Below are 23319 nucleotides of genomic sequence, written 5' to 3' on the forward strand. Positions count from 1 at the left end.
CCCTGCTTTTAGTATAATTCCTCGAGTACTTTTGCTAGGCCTACTTAAATTTCACAAAAAAAACTGACATAGATTTCCACAATGGCTTAACTACAATTTTTTTCTCTTTTTTTTTTAAATAAAAAAACGTATAAAAAAATAAAAAGCCTATACCTGCTGTAGTGTTTCCAGCTGTCTGTGTAGAGTTAACACATCAGCTGAGCATCTGCAGAACTGACTCCAGTCCCTTTTTGTATGAAAATTATATTTTCTGTATGTTGATCAAATCTGCTCAGGTGATTGATTGTCTTCGCTACTGGACTGATTCTCAGTCAACTGATAGCAGGGCGTTTGTGATGTAATAATACACTATGCTTTAACGAGCATTCTAAGAATTATACAGTGTTGCCAGATTGGGCGGGTCCCCGGGTTTTTTTGTTTTTTTTGTGGGGGATCTTGCTGGACGGGAGGAAAAGGCATTGTGCCAGTGAACAGAGATAAGGCAGCTTATTGAAAATGGCTGGCTTTATATATATATATACATATATATATATATATATATACACAGAGAGAGAGCGAGAGAGAGATTTTGAAACATTTTTTAAGTATTTGCATCGTTCTGCGTTACAATTTACGAACATTCAAATAATCCCAGAGGTACTGGGATAACATAGCTTGGAAATAAACACTGTTGTCCACGGTAGTGATCGAAATACACTTTTTTGAAAGTGACTTGACGCTTCAAATAAAAAATGTAACACCAGCAGGTGATGACAGATGACTGTTAAAAAGAGATTAATAAAAAAAAAAAAAAAATAATAATAATAATATATATATATATATATATATATATATATATATATATCAAAAAATTCAGAATCACATTATACATACCATGATATCTGTAAAATTAAGTTAAATTAAATTGTGATTATCCAATAACAATGTATCCAGAATTGTGAATTTCATGATCATTTATCCACATGTAATGTAAACAAATAACTGACTTTAACTTCAGAAAAAGCATCTATGTGGTCACATGAGTCTCAGTATGTATGAATGTATGGGGGCGGAGCTAAACCACTAATCTCTCTCAACCCAGCAACGCCCCTGATTCCCAGCTGTGGAGATGTCTATGGACATTCCATAGGCGTAATATATATATATATATATATATATATATATATATATATATATATATATATATATATATATACAACCCTACACCTAAACCAACCCCTCACAGGAAACTTTTGGCATTTTTAGATTTTCAAAAAACAAACTAACAAACAAAAACCAGGTACCAGGTGTACACACAAACACACACCTATTGTACACACACACACACAAACACATTCAACTAATTTTACTTTTACATGTTACCCTATTTCTGACTAGAAGAAAATCTGAGCATATCACACCAGTCATCAGGTCCTTACACTTGCTTTGGAGATTTTAAAATAATTTTACTCATTTATTAATCACTCAATGGCCTATAGGAAATAAATACATTTCAGATATGCTCACTAAAATACAAACCTAAAAGACCACACATATAATTTGGATAGAGTCAGTTAGAAATACACAAAACAAAGGGAATCAGCTTTTAATTGAATGCCACCGAAAGCTTCCGGAAGAGATTGGATGTGCTAAAACATTAACCACATTTTAATCCAGTCTCAAAACTCATCTTTTTATTATTTTCTATTTTGAACTTACAACACCAAGCTAATATTGTAAAGCAACTTATTTTGAGATGATTTTCTTAATTGTAATGAATATGCTAGTTAAAACATTTCCATTTATTGTTTAAATACATTTTAGTTGTAAATATGGAATAATTTATAACAATTAGGCCAGAAAGAAATAGTTTAAAATACACTTTGAATAGTTTAAAGGTCATGACCACCAGTTTATTGGATGGCGTCACGTCATGGACATTTGACTCATGTGTGTCTGTCCCAAGACTACATTTCCCATACTGCATTGCAATGAAAACAGGAAGAAAGACACCATGAGGAAATATTTCCAAAAAAATGAATCAGAGTGCGATGGGGTGATATTGTGCGGTGGAATGAGTCGTGAACTCAGCGCGTCAGCCAAAGGCAGATGGAAGAGATCGAGGCTTTGGCTTTTCAGAGAGAGAGAGAGAGAGAGAGAGAGAGAAGGAATACGTCTTCCATGAGCTGATTTTTTCCCCTTTTTTTGCTGGACATCCCATATGATGGAACGAGCGATGGAGCATTTGAATGTACAGCTGAATCGACTGACGCGCTCCCTGCGTCGCGCGAGGACTGTGGAACTCCCAGAAGGTGAGACGTCACGCGACAGAATACAAACATTCTAATTTTTGAGGACTACTGAAGTTGTCAAGGAGACCCTTGATACATTCTAATCATCTCGGCTTCCGGTGTTCTGACGATTTGTGCTACCCGCTCAGATTGCGCTACCTCCCATTAAATTGTGAAGTGACATTCAGCCAAGTATGGTGACCCATACTCAGAATTTGTGCTCTGTATTTAACCCATCCGAAGTGCACACAAACAGAGCAGTGAACACACACACACACTGTGAACACACACCCGGAACAGTGGGCAGCCATTTATGCTGCGGCGCCCGGGGAGCTGTTGGGGGTTCGGTGCCTTGCTCAAGGGCACCTAAGTCGTGGTATTGGAGGTGGAGAGAGAACTGTACATGCACTCCCCCCACCCACAATTCCTGCCGGCCCGGGACTCGAACTCACAAACTTTCGATTGGGAGTCCGACTCTCTAACCATTAGGCCACGACTTCCCCAAAAAGATAGGCAGCACAAATCGATAGCGAAGAATGCTACCCTTCAGATTGCGCTACCAGGCTATTATTCATGTGATTTCATATATATATATATATATATATATATATGTATGTATATATGTGTATATATGTGTATGTATATATGTGTATGTATGTATGTATATATATATATATATGTATATGTATATAAACGTCTATGCCTACCCCTACCCTAAACGTACCCGTCCTTACATACCCTTACCCTAAACTTACCCTTAAAACAATGCAAACATATTTTTGGTAGCACAATCTGATAAACAAAGCACGATTCGTCGGAACACCGGACAGGATTCCTGTCATACAACAAAATAGCTACAATTGTATTTGGCTGATTAACACGAAAACACGTCCGTACATATTTCACAACAAAATGAAATGAAGATTTAAAACAATAATTAGGTGTTGTGGTGGTAATAATAATAATAATAATAATAAATAGATAAATAAATAAAAGCAATATGCTTTCTAACTAACTAATATATACTTAAGTTGTGCTCAACATTATTCATACCCTTGGTAAATATGATCAAAGAAGTCTGTGAAAATAAATCTGCAGTGTTTATCCACTTGATCTTTCATTAAAAAATGTGAAATAATAATAATAATAAAAATAATGAGTCTAACCTTTAATTAAAGTATATATATATATATATATAAAAATCTCATTATGAAATAAATATTTCTCTTTAGTAAGAGGATGTGTGTCTATATCATCTTAATGTTGTGAGGAGGAGCGTTTAAGTGGCCAAAGACTCCAAGGATCACAGCTGGGGGTCAGAAAGCCTAAAAAGCAAAAAACAAAAAAAACAACAACAACAACAACAAAAAATATAACAACCTTGTTGTTTGAGAGGGTTTCAAGAAGGCCGATAAAGGCTATTTACAATAAGTGCAAATAGCAATAGTTGTTATTTGCACTAATTGCAAATATCTATCAATTCTATTTACACTGTTAAAATAACAGGATTTTCTGCTATTTATAGCCTACTACTTATTGCAAATAGTGGCGATTATCTGCACCTCAGTATAGTAGTACATTATAAAACAGTAGGCAATAATAACTTAATGTGTGTTCATTAGGGCTGTCACGATAACAAATTTAGCTGGACAATAAATTGTCCAAGAAATTATCGCAATAAACGATAATATTGTCGTTCTAAGACCAGTTTCAACTAATATAATGAAAATGGCATAATAACGCAGGTGCACCTTTTCAGAGATCAATAAACTTTTATTTTATTTTATGGCAGATTCAGAGCAAGAAATACCAACAGCATTTATGATTTAGGCAATTCAAAAATCTCCATGTGTGTTTTTTATTGAATGTAACCGACAACTGGGCTAGGTGGCACTAGGCAGGCATAATGAAATGCGCAAAAAGGCTAGACCCATTACAAACTATTGGACAGGTAACGTTAAACAAGTTGATCAACATTTTCGGGGTCCAGAGCAGAGCGTTTTTTATTCACTATATGTCCAGCTGTTGAGAAGACGCGCTCCGACCGCACTGATGTCCCAGGGACAACTACTTCATTGCCAGCTGCGCAAGGTGGGGGTATTTCGTACTGCCAATCTTCCACCACAAAAGCGGGTCGCTGTCAGCTGGCAATGGTGGCTCCTTTTCATAACTCATCATGCTGTTGTCCTCTATTTTCTTTGAAAACACTAGATGCAGCTATTGAAACCGTGAAACTATAAGCATGTAAAATTGCTGGTTATATTAAGTCTAGCTTTCGCAACGCCTTCTGCAATCTCGGAATTCTTTATTTTCTTTTTCTGCTTGTTTGTGAGTTTTGTTACATATATAATTTGTTTAATTCTTTTAAAATTAATAGTGTACATATTTGGTTAAAATCGATTCCCTATTTCCATTTTCGAAACTTTTTTTGGTTGGTCCAATCGATTGTGCAATCGATTTTCGAACGAAAAGTGACAGCCCTACCATTTAACCGTTAACCGAAAGTAAACATTTTGACTGATGAAGGTGCCGTTCACATATCACGTCTTTTTTTGTGCTCAAGTTCGTTATTTCAAATGCGGTATGCGCGCTCATAATGAAAGAGATGCGGTGCGACGCGCTCGTTTTTTTCCAGGCCCGTCCGCGCCGCATCTTGTTGAAAAACATCTCCGCTCCAACAGGTCATGTGACAAGAACCAACTCAATCAGCTTCCTTCGGGGTGAAATTTCCCGTTGTTTTTGAAAAATGGTGTACACCCAAACACTGCAGAGTTTTTTACTCTTTAAAATAAATCTTGTAGCAGAATTACAGCAAGGGTTTTTTTCGGTGGTGGAAATCCATTACTGAAATGTCCTTGTTGTAACGGAGATCGCAGCTGATGGATGCTTAACAACGACAGACGCCTCAGGAGCGCAACTGCCCGAGCGCTTTGGAAAGAAGGAGAAAACGGCGCGCCTGGGCGCGTTGACACACGCAACTACACGCCTACAGACATATTTAGCTGAGCAAGCCAAATGAAGCGAGCGAAAAGTAAGCCCATTTCGAGAGTAAGGGCAACGAAGTTACTTGCTAAATATGCTACGTGGTATTGGGATTACTAAAATGGCGGATTGAGCACTTCCAGTGGCTTCACTGCCTGTTGTTTAGTTTAGAATGCCATGAGCAATCTAGTCATATATAGATCAGTGAACACAACACTATATGGAATAAATGATTACTTTCAAACATTGTACTCCAATACAAAACAACTATTTAAAAATACTTATTTAACACTGAAATTCTTTTACATTCTAGCAGACATTATACCAACAAAGCACACTTTAACTTAAAAATTAATAAGTTGGTAAATAATATTTTGAGGCCATTTTTAGGCCCCTTTTTTTAATCAGGCATGTAAATAAATGAAGCTTTGTTGAGCAGAAGGGAATTCTTTTAAAACATTCAAAAATATTACAGATCCCAATTTGAACACAATGTGTGAATGTTATAATACATTTTTCAATAATTATTGTGTTGTTACTGTTGTAATTATTATAATTATTATTGTCTTTTTAATTTTATTCAACAGAACAACTGTACAATTACAATACTAACATTTAAGAATGTGCTATTTATTTTGTTGACACCAGCAGATTTATAAATTATAATCATTACCAATTTGGTAAGATGCACGTATCCCATTGTCACATGCCTTGTAGCGATAGATGGTGTAACCAGTTTTAAGCCATGACACCGGTTACATCACTTTCCCACCGCGACACCGCCCCCACCGTCATTTTGATATTAGTTTTTGAAGTATTTGTTTTTTTTTTTCCACATGCTTCAAAGCTACCTCCATCATTCAATGACTACCGTCCAGTTGCACTTACTCCTATTCTCATGAAGTGCTTTGAATGGCTAGTCATGCACTGTATCAAGTCTACCCATCCCCCCACCCTCCCTGGACCCCTTCCAGTTTGCCTATTGGTCCAACTGCTAGACCGATGACGCCATCGCCACTGCCCTCCACTTAGCACTCACACGTCTAGAGAAAAAAGACTCATACGTCAGAATGCTGTTCATAGACTTCAGTTCAGCATTCAACACTATCATCCCTCAACAGCTCATTCACAAACTGGTCGAGCTGGGGCTCAACACTTCATTGTGCAACTGGCTGTTCCACTTTCTGACTGGAAGACCTCAGGCAGTATGGGTCGGCAGCAACACATCCAGCACCATCACACTGAACACTGGGGCCCCCCAAGGATGTGTGCTGAGCCCCCTCCTCTTCACTCTGCTGACCCATGACTGCACACCGTCACACAACTCCAACCTCTTCATTAAGTTTGCGGATGAAACATAAATAATAAATAAAGGATAATAAAGAACTGCTCACTAAGCTTTTTTTTATTATTTTAGTCAGATTGAATAATCTTTTGCACTACAATCATTTTATCTGAACTGTTTGTTTACTTCGCTGGTTTGCAGTCTATCTGCTATGTGTTTTCTGCTGCTTTATTTATTTATTTATTTTTTATTTTATTTGTTATTTTTTTACATGCCTTTATTTGTATAGTTGTATTTTATATTTACTCTGTATCTATCTGTGTTTTTATGCTCTACTGTTAGTGTTATCAGTATGCACAGAGGTTCTGAGAGTAAAGCAATTTCAATTCTCTGTATGTATGTGCTGTACATGTGAAAGAATTGACAATAAAGCAGACTTGACTTGACTTAACTTGACTTGATCACCTGGATAGTATCATCCCAAAGGTAAAGTGTGCTGGTAGCCGCCTCATGCTGAGGGGCTATTGTTCAGTGAATATTACAATGAATAATACAATAGCCTCTGTCACTATATTTCTCTATACTGAAATGAAAAGCTTAACCTACAATCTTGAAATTAAGCTTCTTGCCCGTACTGTAACGTTAGTCAGTTATTTATGTTTATATAAATTCTGTGTATATTTTAACTGTCCTGATTGAGCAACATCTATTTCAGACTCTCTAAATTATATAGGTAATGAATAACTGGACAAGGCGAATAAAATGTATACAAAGCATAAATCTTTCATCAGATTTCAGAATGAGCAATTTGTCATTTGTTATATATATGTGTTCAGGTCATGTCTGTCTGATGTTTATCATGTTCATGATGTTCGCTACTGTAAAGTAGGGGAAATTCCCAACATTAAAAAATAACGTTAACATGCCTTGGCTGTTTGCATTGTAATAATGTACTGAGATACTTCAAATTTTAAAACGCTGACTTGTTAGGTGATGTTGTCTCGTTAAAATCATACAATTTCCTATTAGTTCAATAGAACGTTCACGCACACTAGGGACTACCAATATGGCAGCGTGGTGGCTTCACTTTCATGACATCACGAGCAGTCCAGTTCTCTATTATAGATCAGTGGTCTGCCCCCATCCAGCCTGACAGAGGCTGAGAAGTGAAGAGGTGAGGAGAAGAATAGCATATAATTGGCAAATGCTGATGAGCAAAGCTTGTCGCATAAAAAAAATAAATAAATATCCTGTAATGGTGTTAACCGTAAACTTGAGGCTATAATGCTGCTTCAGCTAAATATATATATATATATATATATAAGGGTATGTTAACTTATGCAATGTACTTATTTTGTATTTATTATTATTATTTTTAATTAATTTACGAAGTTGTGGCAATTCTATTTTTGTTTTGTCAATATGATGCATGAAGTGTAGATTGATGTGTGAAAAAAATTAATGCAGCAACTTAAAAAAAAGTACTTTTGCAAGGCCCCATATATATATATATATATATATATATATATATATATATATATATATATTAGGGGTGTAACGATACGCGTATTCGTATTGAACCGTTCGGTACGAGGCTTTCGGTTCGGTACGCGGTACGCATTATGGACTGAACGGTTCGTTGGACTAATTAATTATATTTGGAAAATAAAACAAATTGTGAAATATAATATGCGTTCAACAAGGTAGCCCAATAACCCAAACGACGTAACAGGCAACGCCCCTGACACCCCCGAAGAAGAAAAAAACACCAACTTATATGTTTATGTTAGGCTACTCAGTCAGGCGCTCGCTCACTCAGTACACGCTGAAGGCTCGTTGCAAAATGGCCAATGCGTTTAACAGACCAGAAATAGAAGATCCTCCAATAACCAACAGGTCTGGTGTTTGGGTGCACTTTGGATTCCCTGTAAGCTATAATGGTGATGGCAAGAGAGCGGTGGATAAAAAAAACAACAACAATGATATGTCGCATCTAAGGTACACCAGCTGGAATACAAAAAAAAAAAAACACCAGCGGGAATACTTGAAACATGTCAACTCATTTACGCCGACATCACCTTAGTGTGTCAGTATCTGGGAAAAGACGGAAAAAAAGGAGAAACATACACACGCAACAAACTATCCCCGCAGCATTTAGACGTTTGGGGAAGTCGTGGTCTAATGGTTAGAGAGTCGGACTCCCAATCGAAAGGTTGGCAGGAATTGTGGGTGTGGGGAGTGCATGTACAGTTCTCTCTCCACCTTCAATACCACGACTTAGGTGCCCTTGAGCAAGGCATCGAACCCCCAACTGCTCCCTGGGCGCCGCAGCATAAATGGCTGCCCACTGCTCCGGGTGTGTGTTCACAGTGTGTGTGTGTGTTCACTGCTCTGTGTGTGTGCACTTCGGATGGGTTAAATGCAGAGCACAAATTCTGAGTATGGGTCACCATACTTGGCTGAATGTCACTTCACTTCACTTCACTTGTTTGGTAGGCTACATTTACGTTATAGCCGCGGATATGAGACCTTACTATTTACCATTCATTCTATCATCACCATTATAGCTTACAGGGAATCCAAAGTGCACCCAAACACCAGACCTGTTGGTTATTGGAGGATCTTCTATTTCTGGTCTGTTAAACGCATTAGCCATTTTGCTGAGTGAGCGAGCGCCTTACTCTGTAGTGGAAAACGTAGGTTTTAAGAACATGCTTAATGTAATTGAGCCCCGTTACAATATTCCTTCACGAGCCCATTTCAGACAGACCGTAATTCCTGCTTTGTTCCAAAAAACATAAGCCCTATAGAGAACCAATTGAGTAAAAACACACTCAATATAAAGAGTTATAGAGTTCCATATAAAAAGTTTCATCTTTGTATTTAATATAACATTTTCTTTTTCTTTTTTATAAGGAGCTGTTTTTGTTTTATACAGTATGCTGCTAAGAAAACACCATAGAAGATGGGTAAAGAATAGCTCCATCATTGTTCAATGTAAAAAAAAAACATACTTTGTTAGTTTTAATAAATAAAACATTTTTTAAAAATCATGGAAATTTATCTGCCAATTTTTTCTTTTTGCTGTTTCTAAAACGTACCGAACCGTACCGTACCGAACCGAACCGTGACACCAGTGTATTGTATCGAACCGAACCGTGAATTTTGTGAACCGTTACACCCCTAATATATATATATATATATATATATATATATATATATATATATATATTAGTACTGTCAAATGATTAATCATAATTAATCGCATGCAAAATAAAAGTTTTGTTCACATAATATAAGAGTGTGTACTGTCTATATTTATTATGTATATGTAAATACAAACACATGCGTGTATATATTTTAGAAAAAATATGAAATTTTTATATATTAAATCTATTTATATATAATATAAATTATATGAATATAAATATATGCATGCTAATATTTTCTAAATATATACTGTATGTGTGTGCTTTTATATATACAGTACAGACCAAAAGTTTGGAAACATTACTATTTTTAATGTTTTTGAAAGAAGTTTCTTCTGCTCATCAAGCCCGCATTTATTTGATCAAAAATACAGGAAAAAAATGTAATATTGTGATATATTATTACAATTTAAAATAATTGTTTTTTAATTTATTATACTTAAAATTATCATTTATTTCTGATGCAAAGCTGAATTTTTAGGATCATTATCACATGATCCTTTAGAAATCATTCTAATATGATGATTCATTATCAAAGTTGGAAACAGTTCTGCTGCTTAATATTTTTTCAGAACATGTAATACTTTTTTAGGATACTTTGATGAATAAAAAAAAAAAGAAGCTATGTTTTTAAAATATAAACATTTTGTTATAACAATATACACTACTGGTCAGTAATTTGGGGTCAGTATTTTTTTTCTTTCTTCTTTTTAAATAAAATCAATACTTTTATTCAGCAAGGATGTGTTACATTTATAAAAAGTGATAGTAAAGAAAATATATTATTAGAATATATATTATTAGAATTTTTTTTTTTATTTTGAATAAATGCAGTTCTTTTTAACCTTTTATTCATCAAATATATTAGACAGCAGAACTGTTTCCAACACTCATAATAAATCAGAATATTAGAATGATTTCTAAATGATCATGTGATAGACTGGATGTTACATGACACTGAAGGCTGGAGTAATGATGCTGAAAATTCAGCTTTGCATCACAGGAATAAATTATTTTTTTTAAAGTATATTCAAATAGAAACTATTATTTTAAGTTGTAATAATATTTCACAATATTACTGTTTTTTCTGTACTTTTGATCAAATAAATGCAGGCTTGATGAGCAGAAGAAACTTCTTTCAAAAACATTAAAAATAGTAATGTTTCCAAACTTTTGGTCTGTACTGTATATAAGAAATATACACAGCGAAGCGAACACATATATTATGTAAACAAAAACTTTTATTTTGGATGTAATTAATCATGATTAATCGTTTGACAGCACTTTGACTTGACAGTACTTTTGACTTAGTTCTCTATAGATTTCTTAATTTGTTCTCTTTTTTGTAAAACTCCCATTTTATTTGATCCAGCATATACTACCCTGATGTGTTTTACAATACGATTTTCCATTCTCCAAAGCTGTTTGCAAGTTGTTACAGAAAATATATTTGAAAAATGTGTTTTCTTTTCTTCTAGACAGTGAAACAGCCGTGTACACCCTCATGCCCATGGTCATGGCTGACCAACACAGGTGAGTCACAATTAATGACCTAACAAAGGCCAAGACAAACAGAAACACTGTAACTTTATTCCCAGTCTAAACAAACCTAAAAGAATGCCACCCACTCCTGCAGCTTCAATACTAAACTCTGCTGTTTCCAGTACAGTATGTATGACATGCTCAGTGATGAACTGCTATAAAATGTAATAGGATCTAAAGAAGAGGATGTCAAGCTTAACATCCTCTTTGGGCGGCAGTCATCTCCTTTAAACTTCTGTCTCTTTGGCCACATAGCTTAATGTAACTTTTTTTTTTTTTTTTGCTCATAGGTCAGTTTCTGAATTGCTTTTAAACTCAAAGTTTGATGTCAACTATGCCTTTGGACGTGTTAAAAGAAGCCTTCTACACATTGCTGCCAAGTAAGTTCTTTTTACATTCTCACAAAATTACCATATTTTCATGTATTGTCTAGTGTTTAAATATTTATTCTGAGGACCCAAAATGAATATGTTAATGAAATTGTTGTTGTTTCAGCTGTGGATCGGTAGAGTGTCTTGTCCTGCTGTTAAAGCGTGGAGCGAATCCAAACTATCAGGATATCTCCGGCTGCACACCTCTGCATCTGGCTGCAAGAAACGGGTAAACGGAGAGTTTTGTCAACTCTGTGCAGTTCTGCCACCTGCTGGAAGCAAAACAAATCATATTTTTAGTATTTATCCCTCAAGCTTTGTATACATAGCCTAAGCGTTTGTGTGTGTTGCTTGCAAAAGATGGTATCTGAAAAAATGCATTTATGTTGAGTCGCTTTAACATTTTTTCCTCATGTTGTGTTCTGTTTTCACAGACAGAAGAAGTGTATGGGCAGACTGTTAGAGTACAACGCTGATGTTAATATCTGCAATAATGAAGGTCTCACTGCTGTGAGTACGATGATAAAACTGCACATTTGAGAAAGACACACAAAACAACAATAACAAGAATAATATTGATAATTACATTACTATTTAACATTTTCATAGTTATGAATATGAAATGTATATGTGTATAGGAAAGTGATCAAAAATGTGAAATAACACAAAACAAATGAAGTTGCCAATTGCATTTATTTTTAAACCGTTTTTTCATCATCAGATGTATGCTGGAAGTAGTGTTAATTTCGTCACCTATTTTTAATTTAGTCTTAGTCTTGTGCCAAATGTCCTTGTTAGTTTTAGTCATATTTAGTCATTCACATATCTTTTTTTGTCAGTCAAGTTTTAGTCGACTAAAAGTCTCGTCATTTTAGTCTAGTTTTAGTCAAAAGAAAACTCAAGGTATCTTAGTCGACTAAAAGTCTTTTAATTTTAGTCTAGTTTTAGTCAAAAAATTTTAGTGTTTTTTTTTAAATAACACAATATTACTGATAAACATTTCAGTAAAAAAAGTGTTTCACATATCTCAAACATTGGTTAAATGTCATAATTACCTGACAAAATACACCTGTTGAATGATTTTTGTTGGATGCAAATGTTAAATGTGTCTGGTTTTCAAATTCTGATTTAGGAGACACATTCACAAATGATTAACCTGATCACATTTTTTTACTTTATTGATACTGCTTTTAATCGTAATGCAGAGACCGGTCATCGGGACATAAGCTGTCATATACAATAAAAGAGCCTGCGCAGCAACAGGAAATATAATTTAACACAAAAAGCCTGCCTAGACGGTGGACTTGCGCTCAGGAATTTTTTTTTATTTTGTATTTTTTGAGCGGCGTGTGGACAAATTCTTTTTACGCACACACTATTTTATTTCTTGATAACAGACCGCTGCTAACTATAACACACAAATATCGAGCCTCTTCCTTCGACCTAGCATGTTGTCGTCGCTCGCTCATCACTCGGGTTCGCTTTGGGTGTTGTGCGTTCAGCAGTTTTGTGTTGCAGCCACAGGCTGGCAGCAACAGGAGTATGAGACCTGTAACTTGAGCAGCATCGCGAAGCTGCAAACTCGTTCTGAATTTTTAAAGGCGTAACAGTTGATGAAAAAGCAGAGACGATTGTAGACAAAAATGAAGAGAGATTTTATCTTAGTTTTTATTTTATGCAAAACATTTTCGTCTCGTCTTTTTTCGTCAACAATAATGCATGTTAATTTAGTCTTAGTCAGCGTTTTTGGACAGTGGTGCAGTCTTGTCATCGTCTCATCTTAGTCATGAAAAAAAAGGTCGTTGACGAACATATTTCGTCTCGTCTTGTCTGACGAAATTAACACTAGCTGGAAGCCAACTGTTTATTCACTTCTACTCACCGACTTTTAAAACAATAATTTTTATCAAATATAGTAATAGATTTAATGAAGAAACTCCTTATGATGAAGAAATGAAGAAATGCCTAATTAAGGCATAAACTAAATAAGTGTAACGAAACAAATGTTAAGCATTTGAGCAGGAGTGTTGGGGGTAACACATTGCAAGAAACGCAAGTTACGTAATCAGATATAGTATACAGAGCAGTATACCTTTTTTTTTTTTTTAATTTAAAACTTTATTAATTTAGAATGAAATATTGGAGTTACTTTTTTTCAAATAGGCCAGTTACTTTGTTTCCTGTATCTTGACTGACAGCTCTGGTGTTGCCATGTTGAGAGAAATCCGGAGAAAGTACAGAAGCGTTGTGTGCGCTGTGTGAACATGATGTTACTGTAGTTCTAGACTAAATATGAACATGTATTTACTCATCTCACTGCAAAAAACAGATTCAGGATTCCTCAAAATGAACAAAAAACAGTCAAATGTAAACTCAGAATATTATACAAACCTGCAATAATTAAATATGTTAAAAAGGCCAAATATCATGTATGTATTTAATCCCATTTTATTAACCAGTGTCTTTGATATACTAGAAGCATTTTGGAGACATTGCCACAGTTCTTCTGGACTGAGTCTGTCTCAGTTTGCTCTGTTTCTTCATGTTATTCCAGACATTTTAATGTCAAAAATAATGTTTGGAAATGTGAACTGTTATTTCCTACTGACACACTACAGCAAAAGATAGAAATAACTGACTTAAAACCATTTTTTTCTGGTGAAAATACTAGTGGCCTAAGACTTTTGCACAGTACGATATAATATACACACATATATATATATATATATATATATATATATATATATATATATATATATTAGGGGTTTAACGATACGCGTATTCGTATTGAACCGTTCGGTACGAGGCTTTCGGTTCGGTACGCGGTACGCATTATGGACCGAACGGTTCGTTGGACTAATTAATTATATTTGGAAAATAAAAAAAATTGTGAAATATAATGATATGCGTTCAACAAGGTAGCCCAATAACCCAAACGACGTAACAGGCAACGCCCCTGACACCCCCGAAGAAGAAAAAAACACCAACTTATATGTTTATATTAGGCTACTCAGTCAGGCGCTCGCTCACTCAGCAATACAGGCTGAAGGCGCGTTGCAAAATGGCCAATGCGTTTAACAGGGAATCCAAAGTGCACCCAAACACCAGACCTGTTGGTTATTGGAGGATCTTCTATTTCTGGTCTGTTAAACGCATAAGCCATTTTGCAACGAGCCTTCAGCGCGTACTGAGTGAGCGAGCGCCTTACTCTGTAGTGCAGTGATCCTCACTATTTTTTTCACAAGAGCAAAATAGTGAGCAGTGATCCTCACTATTTTTTTCACCAGAGCAAAATCAAAAGGCGAGCCACTTTTACAACAACATACTAAGTCACCTTTGCAAATGTGCATTTCTGCATATAAATTGGACATCCCACAAAAAAAGAAATAACACGGCCAATACATTTTCGTTTAATAACAGATTTACTTTAATAGTGGGATGAGCGAAAGCTGGCATGCATGTCAAACAAAATGCCCCCAAAAGAAAAAAAAATCTTGTTTTTCAGTGCTGAAAACAAAAAAAATGTTTTCAGTGCTGATGCATTCATGTAACATTTAAGGGCACCTAAAAGCTGTCACAACGAACCGGCAAAATTAATGATTATGAATATGTAAAATATAGCAGAAGACATTTAATTTTTTTTTATGTCTGTCGACTAGAAAGATGCTGACTCGTGATCTTCGCAGTAGTGAACGCGCCTGAGAGAAATGCACATTTCATACGGGAGGGAGAGCAGTCTGTTTTCTTTCGTTTTGAATTGTTTTGTTTAAAAGTAGACATTTCAATCTTTATATATAGCCTATTTGTCGGGTCTGTGAGGCAAGTAGGCTATACGCTGAGTTTCGGTTCATTCATGAGACAAACTCCAGGTTCACACCGGCTCCTTCGTATCGTGGTTATCTATTTTCTATTTACTTCTTATTAAATCCAGACAATTGGTTGATGAAACCTTGATTAAAATTAAGATACAATTAATACAAAATGAAATCAAATTTAAAGACAGGCTTTGTGCTTTCTGTTTGAGGTCTCAGTGAAAGTTTTAAAGCAGTCTTAGTGCTGCTGTCAGAGCGCTCACGTCCGTAACGGAGAACTGTCCCGTCCATAAATTTTTTTTTTTTTATACATTTCTAAATAAATGCGACTTATAGTCCAGTGCGAGGCTAGGCCTATATGTTATTTCTTCTTCATGGTGCATTTTTTGACTGATTCGCCTTATAGGCTACTCCGGAGCGACTTATATTGATAGGCTACACCTGTATGAATTCTCATTTTACTTTTTGAACTCCATTATTGAGCCGAGTTTTGCTTGAAAATAGTCTACTGTTGATGACTGTGCAAGACTAATGGATTCAGGGTCAGGCTTGAATGAGCATGCTTCAGACTAGTGGTGTGAGCAGAGCGAAATTGGAGCGGGAAATGCGACGCTCCGTCCACCGTCCTTTTGAAATTGCCGCTCTGCGCTCTGTCCAAGATCCGCCCGCTCGCTTCCCGCTCGCTCCCGCCTCAGATGCTCTGAAGGCAAATGGCAGTGTGATACTGTAAGCTACTATGCGAACCACCAGTTATAGCTTGCCGAGCCGCATGTGGCTCGCAAGCCGCCCAATGAGTAACTGTGCTGTAGTGGAAAACGTAGGTTTTAAGAACATGCTTAATGTAATTAAGCCCCGTTACAATATTCCTTCACAAGCTCATTTCAGACAGATCGTAATTCCTGCTTTGTTCCAAAAAACATAAGCCCTATAGAGAACCAATTGAGTAAAAACACACTCAATATAAAGAGTTATAGAGTTCCATATAAAAAGTTACATCTTTGTATTTGTTCATAACTAATATTACATTTTCATTTTTTTATATAAGGAGCTGTTTTTGTTTTATACAGTATGCTGCTAAGAAAACACCATAGAAGATGGGTAAAGAATAGCTCCATCATTGTTCAATGTAAAAAAAAAAAAACATACTTAGTTTTAATAAATAAAACATTTTTATAAAAATCAAGGAAATTTATCTGCTAATTTTTTCTTTTTGCTGTATCTAAAATGTACCGAACCGAACCGTGCCACCAGTGTATTGTATCGAACCGAACCGTGAATTTTGTGAACCGTTACACCCCTAATATATATATATATATATATATATATATATATATATATATATATATATGTATATGCGGAATATAAGTCGCACCTGAGTATAAGTCGCATCAGTCCAAAAATACGGCATGATGAGGAAAAAAAACATCTATAAGTCGCACTGGACTATAAGTCGCATTTATCCAAAACCAAGAGAAAACATTACCGTCTAAAGCCACGAGAGGGCGCTCTATGTTTTCAGTGTAGACTACAGGAGCACTGAGCAGCATAGAGCGCCCTCTCGCAGCTGGAGACGGTAATGTTATCACTTGGTTCATTTCTCTCGGTTATTTTTTTTATTTTATTTTTTTAAGGCTTGTTCACAAAATTCACATGAATGTTTTTTGTTGTTTCTTTTCAGTGTTTTATATTTAAACTTTGTAAGTTATTTGTGTAAGTTATTTGTTATGTTATATTAGGCCTATAGCATAGCCATAGCTTATGTTTTCTTATTTTTAATAAATTAAACAATCTATTATTAATGTAAGTGAGTTTGTCGTACTGTTTTGTTGCTCTCAATTCAGTCGACACCGAAGTGCTGCTAGTTTGAAAGTGAAATGTGCACAAGCATTTACAAGCTATTTAAAAGTGAATTAAAGCGAGGAAAAGAGGGAACACTCTAACGAACTACCTCACCATAACAACCTGGAGTACATTATATTTCACACACTTTAAGCTCTTTTTTTTTTTTCCTCCCACAAATGTAATAGAATTACTCCAACAAATCGTTCGGTTTTTAATGCGTACCGAACCAAAAGCCTCATAACAAATAGTTCAATACGAATACATGTCTCATTACACCCCTTATATATATATATATATATATATATATATATATATATATATATATATATACGTATATAGTATTGTTTTACTAATGTAGTGCTGTTTACTTCTATTTTAATCTTTATGCCATTCTTTCTTGTGATTAGATTCATTGGCTGGCAGTGAATGGAAGGACAGAGCTTCTTCATGACCTGGTGCAGCATGTGTCTAATGTGGACGTGGAGGACGCCATGGGCCAGACAGCCTTACATGTGGCCTGCCAGAATGGACACAAGACTGTACGAAATCTATCTGTCTTCACAGCTTGAACACTTACAATTTGTAGTTCAAAAATGATTATAATTTTTTGTTTAGTAGTTCCATTAAGGTTCATGTGATGTTTTTGTTTCTCACAGACAGTGCAGTGTCTTCTGGACAGTGGAGCGGACATCAACAGGCCCAATGTCTCTGGAGCCACTCCACTCTATTTCGCCTGCAGGTGAGCAGCTAACCCCAGCTCTACCAGCTGTCATCACAAACGTACAATGTTTAGCATGATTACTGTTTATTTCACTCCAGCCTGAACTGGAAATGTGTGGTCAACAATTAGAACGTGGTCCCTTAAGAAAATTAACTTCCATTCAGTGACTGAATCTGGACTCTTTCTGACGACACAAGAAACATAATTAGGATAATCAGGGGTTTGTACAGATATTTATTTATTTATTTTTTAGTGTATAACCTTTTAAAACACAGCTTTCTTTGGAGTTTGATGGGAATAAAATAATTCAAGTTTCTTTGCTGCAAGGACAGGCTGATAAGAATGCAGTCTGATGAAGATGTGCCACTGTCTGTATTCTGAGTGTGCAGCTTTGGATACACTCACATGAGCTCGGTTGCTGAGCAACAGCACTCCATCCGTCTCTTGTTTTGATTACATTTTGCCGCTGATATCAGTGCACTCAAGACTGATGATGATGTGATCAACACTAACATGCCTCACAACAGATAATTAAAGAGTAATTAAACATACGCTTGAAAGGCTTTCAAAACATGGAATCTAGGCCTGTTGTGACTCTTCTAATTCTATACCAATTTTTGTGATGCTCATGTGTTGTAAATCAACCATACACATTTGTTCCGGATGACTAGAATAGCTAGAAAAGTCATGTCAATTAATTTTTTTATAAAAGTGTGATCACTGAGAGAGGAAAAAAATAATAATAAAACCTCTCACAACTTCTGGAATCTTGAAAATAAATGATTATTGTTTTAGTGACTTGTTTCAATTGGCAGAAACTAGGAGTGCCCATAGATTAAAATAAGACAGAACTACCCCAGTTAAAAAATGTTGTGATATATCGCTCAAGACATAAAGATATAGCAATTATAATGAAACTTTATTTGAAGTACCACTTGTGCACAATGCACATTTCTTAATATTAAACCTAATACGTTTTTTAATGTCACTGTTGCTGAAGATTGTATGGTCTTTCAGTAATATTGGTCTATGAATGCAAGATGTGTGCTGCATCCAAATCATTTTAGTTGAGCACTTTTGCCTTAATATAATGGTGGAAAGAAGTGGGAAGCAACAGAAGGGATTGGGAAAGGACCTCAAACTGGGGGCCCTATTTTAACGATCTAAATGCAAAGTGTAAAGCGCACGGCTCAGGTGCACTCAGGGGTGTACAAATCCACTTTTGCTATTTTAACGACGGAAAAATGGTCCGTGTGCCGGGGCGCATTTCTGGAATGGGTTGTCTGTTTGTGCGCGAAGTTAAAGCGCACGAGCAGATCATCTACTGGACAAGCAGGAATCCACCACAGCTTCCCGAGGTTCATTCATCATTATAAGTAGTAATAGGCTGAATTGCAGATAGGTAGCTTAATTCTAATACAAGCAATGACTATCCATCATTACATTTTTATATTTATGTAGCCTACAAAATAATATTCTTTTACACTGTATCCTTTTGTTTTTAATATTTGACATGTTTGTGTGATGCGCATCCCTGTATGTAATAAGCAAAGTCAACGCACACTGTGGACACGCCCATAGGGGAATTTTCTACCAGCACTCTTTAAATAACAAAAATAATGCGCCATTGACATTAGACTTTAGACCAGGTTTGAGTTGGTCTACAGCGCAGTCTATTTTCAGCTCCTTAAAATAGCAATGTGCCTGAACACACCTCCTTTTTAGACCAGCACGCCCATGGGCGCACAAATGAGCGCACATGCTTTTGCTAATTAAACGACGTGGCGCTGGACGGGAAAATGTGAATGGCACCGGACTGAAACTAGCAAACACACTTGCGCTGCGCCTTGCGTTGTATTGCGCCATGTGTATGATAGGGCCCTGGGGCTTGAACTTGATCCAGGACAGAAGTGGGATCTAAACTTGTTCACACATGGATGGAAGATATTAATATGCATGCAATTTACAAGCTTTTATCATTGTATTGCAGTCATGGTCAGAGGGACACCGCACAGATACTGCTCCTTAGGGGTGCCAAGTATTTGCCAGACAAAAATGGGGTTACACCGCTTGACCTGTGTGTGCAGGTGAATGCAGCACACCTATGTTCTATTCACTCACTCAGTATGCAGAATACTAAAGCTCATGTATAACTACTTTTAGGGAGGTTATGGTGAAACATGTGAAATTCTGATCCAGCACCATAGCAGACTGTTTCAGACACTGATACAGATGACCCAGAATGATGACATTAAAGAGAACATGGTACGACCTCTTTTTCTTATATATGTTTTTTGATGAGTTTATGTACATAAGTGTCTTTTTACATGTTGAATATTATTATTATTTGTTTTTAAGCTAAGGCAGGTTCTAGAATATGTTTCACAGCAGAGTGACTCCAGCTACCAAAGGATGTTGACCAGCTTGGCTGAGGTGGCCACCACAAACGGACATAAACTGCTTAGGTGCGTCTCATGATATCCATCTTTCTTGAGAAATTGTATTATGTAGAACTTTACACAAATCTATTTCTCATTCTGTTTCTATTAGTTTGTCCAGTAACTTTGAGGTCCAAACAAAGAGTCTGCTCCGAATTGTCCGGATCTTCTGTCATGTGTTCTGTCTTGGGCCGTCCTCCCCAAATAACGGGAATGACATGGTTTACAACGGAAACAAGACACCACGTAACCAGGTTTTTAAGGTCAGTGGGGATTGCATTGCCAACGAATCTTTGTCAATGTTTGATTCTTGTAGCATACATTTGATCAATGGACAAGTGACAGATCGAGCACCATAGACTGAAAGCTTAAAACACAGATGTGCAGAAAATGATGGTCCATGTTCCATGGTTCATTATTAAACCTACCATATCTTAGCATTATTATTTGTGTTTAATGATAGTGATATTAAAAACTTTTCAAATGTATATTATATATAGATTTAATTGATTTATTTTTGTCCCAGACCAAGAAATTACACTCAATATTAAAATCAGAAAATCCGTCATAAAAAATATGAACTTTAAACATATCATTTATAATTATGATTTATGATGGTCTCTATGGTGGTCTATAATGGAAATATTGTGCCACTAAAAAAGCATTATCAAAGGTTTGTTTGCAAGGATATAAGATGCTTTTAAAAATAAATAAAAGTTAACATTTTTGGTGAGTCTTTTTTATTATTTTATTTTACATAAATTAAAACTTTAATTCCTTAACATTATGGAACAAAATGAAAAGAAAAACATACATGCATACAAAAAGCTACCTATTGTTTGAAATTGGGCAGAAATGTTATTTCCAAATGCAGTTAAACACAGTAACTAATGAGACTGTGAAAAGTGTTTTATTTAACTTGCATTGCGAAAAAGAGTTTACTTTCCGAAATGCCAAAAATGCTCTTAGTTGAAACAACGTCTGTGTTTACTAAACATTCATGAGACTATAATAATTGATTTGCACATCAATCAAGTCATGAGACAAGGATTCAAATAAGTCCAATAAGACAGATATTTACAATGTCATAGACTAGAGAGTGTATTTCTAAATATCAATACATCACATCACCTTAGTGTCAAACACTGCACAGATGAGCAAACAGGCTGCTGTAGAATGGAATAGTCTCTCGCAATTGGAAATTCCAAAGCCGTCTCACAAAGCAGAGCCTGCTCTGGTCTTGAACAGCACATCTGTGTTGAAGTGATGTGCTTTTGTGTTGCTGTCTAGCCTCTGGAGCTGTTGTGGCACTCTCTTGATGAATGGCTGGTCCTCATCTCCACCGAGCTGGATAAAGAGAGCACAGACGCAACAACCTCATCCTCAGGAAACGACATTGCATCACTCTTCTTGAAAAAGCAGGAGGTCGACCCTTCTGTTTCCAGCGAAAATCCCCCTCTGTTGCTGGATGCCAAGTCCGTGATGAAGACGCCGGAGGGCTACGCCGATGGTCAGGATGTCATCTCTATGATAGCCAATCGCCTGAGCGCTGTGATCCAGGCCTTCTACATGTGCTGTTCCTGTCAGATGCCACATGGGTAACGACTGACCACAAACTTAAACATTTCGGTAACACTTCAGTATAGGGACCAGTTCTTACTATTAACTAGTTGCTTATTAATGTGTAAGGGAAACAGGTCAATTTAGCTCGATTTTGTAGGGAATTTGCACAATCACTTTTTTATGTCTGATCACTGAGTCAGCCAGTGATTCATTGAACGAACTGTAGGGCTGTCAAAATGGCTGAAAAACTACATTCATATTTTTTATAATTATTAAAAAAAATTATATTATATTTGAATTTACATTCAATCATTTTTTGATTAAATTGAAAATGGATAATTTTTATTTAGAAAAGAAAGCTGAAAAGAAAAGAAAGCTGAAGTGTTCTGTCATTTAGGCTTTTGTGGTAACGTCCACCATGGGACTGGGGCTCTGTCGTCACCTCGGTTCCTCTGCTTGCTGCGACCAGTGTGAAGAGGCTCACGTGTGGAAAAACTATAGGCGGGAAGGCCACCCCGCTGATTGTAACGCTTTGACCTGTATAACTGCAGCATCTCTAATTTTGTGGGCGTTTTGTGCAATTGGTGCATTGCTTGCGTCGCGGTTTTCAGCGGCGGTGGCAAAGTTAGTATGACGTTTGACCTTTTTGCCAGTTAAACTCTTTGTGGCTGTTATGTTTTGAGCCCAAACTAACTCAGATAGTCATAAATATATGCCCTTTAAGTTGCACAAGGCTTAATTTCTAGAAAAAAATAAAATAAAAATATAATAACATTTTAAATTAATTAAACAATTTAACTACGTGACATTATAATATAAACCAATATTAAAATGTTCAGAAAAAACATCCCTGTTATTGCTCAGGTTCAAGTTTTTGAATTACCATTTTATGTGTTTTAGAATAATTTTACAACTTTTAATGTATGCATTAATATTAATGCATTAAACGACAATACCATTTGATATAAAGGTATCAAACCAACTGTAATATATTCAGAATATTATACTTTATAATGCACAAGGCTTGGTTTTTCAGATTATGCCTTTATTGTTTTTATATTGTTTTATTTTATTAAGGGATCCTGCAAGCACTTTAATTTTTCCCCCTTTACTCGTACTGCACAAAAAGTGGTTCAATAATGTTGAATGTTACAGGGACTGATTATTACAAATGCAGATCCCACTGTGTTCTGGTTAAACTATTTTTATCTATTTATTGCTAAGGTTTGCATATAGTGGTGTTCTTAATATGACAGCTTTCCTTACAATATATTCTATTCCTAA

At 35.9% G+C, this 23319-nt stretch overlaps 1 protein-coding gene across 2 annotated transcripts in view; it reads left to right on the forward strand.

Annotated features, from left to right (window-relative positions):
- Nucleotides 1–1970: 1970 nt before the first annotated feature.
- LOC132158036 (E3 ubiquitin-protein ligase HACE1) overlaps nucleotides 1971–23319 on the forward strand; it is a 38152-nt gene continuing 16803 nt past the window's right edge. Inside the window, exons 1-12 of one of the 2 annotated variants that reach the window (XM_059567281.1) lie at nucleotides 1971–2291; nucleotides 11225–11279; nucleotides 11579–11668; nucleotides 11784–11888; nucleotides 12094–12169; nucleotides 17721–17852; nucleotides 17970–18052; nucleotides 20025–20121; nucleotides 20198–20299; nucleotides 20393–20499; nucleotides 20585–20735; nucleotides 21763–22070. In XM_059567281.1, the coding sequence (XP_059423264.1) occupies nucleotides 2201–2291; nucleotides 11225–11279; nucleotides 11579–11668; nucleotides 11784–11888; nucleotides 12094–12169; nucleotides 17721–17852; nucleotides 17970–18052; nucleotides 20025–20121; nucleotides 20198–20299; nucleotides 20393–20499; nucleotides 20585–20735; nucleotides 21763–22070 (1397 nt within the window). In that variant the 5' untranslated portion in view covers nucleotides 1971–2200. Of the gene's footprint in view, nucleotides 2292–11224; nucleotides 11280–11578; nucleotides 11669–11783; nucleotides 11889–12093; nucleotides 12170–17720; nucleotides 17853–17969; nucleotides 18053–20024; nucleotides 20122–20197; nucleotides 20300–20392; nucleotides 20500–20584; nucleotides 20736–21762; nucleotides 22071–23319 lie in introns of those variants that run through there. The other variant, XM_059567282.1, reaches the window with a different exon arrangement.

This window comes from Carassius carassius, chromosome 15 (assembly GCF_963082965.1).
Source record: "Carassius carassius chromosome 15, fCarCar2.1, whole genome shotgun sequence".
In the NCBI taxonomy this organism is placed as follows: Eukaryota; Metazoa; Chordata; class Actinopteri; order Cypriniformes; family Cyprinidae; genus Carassius; species Carassius carassius.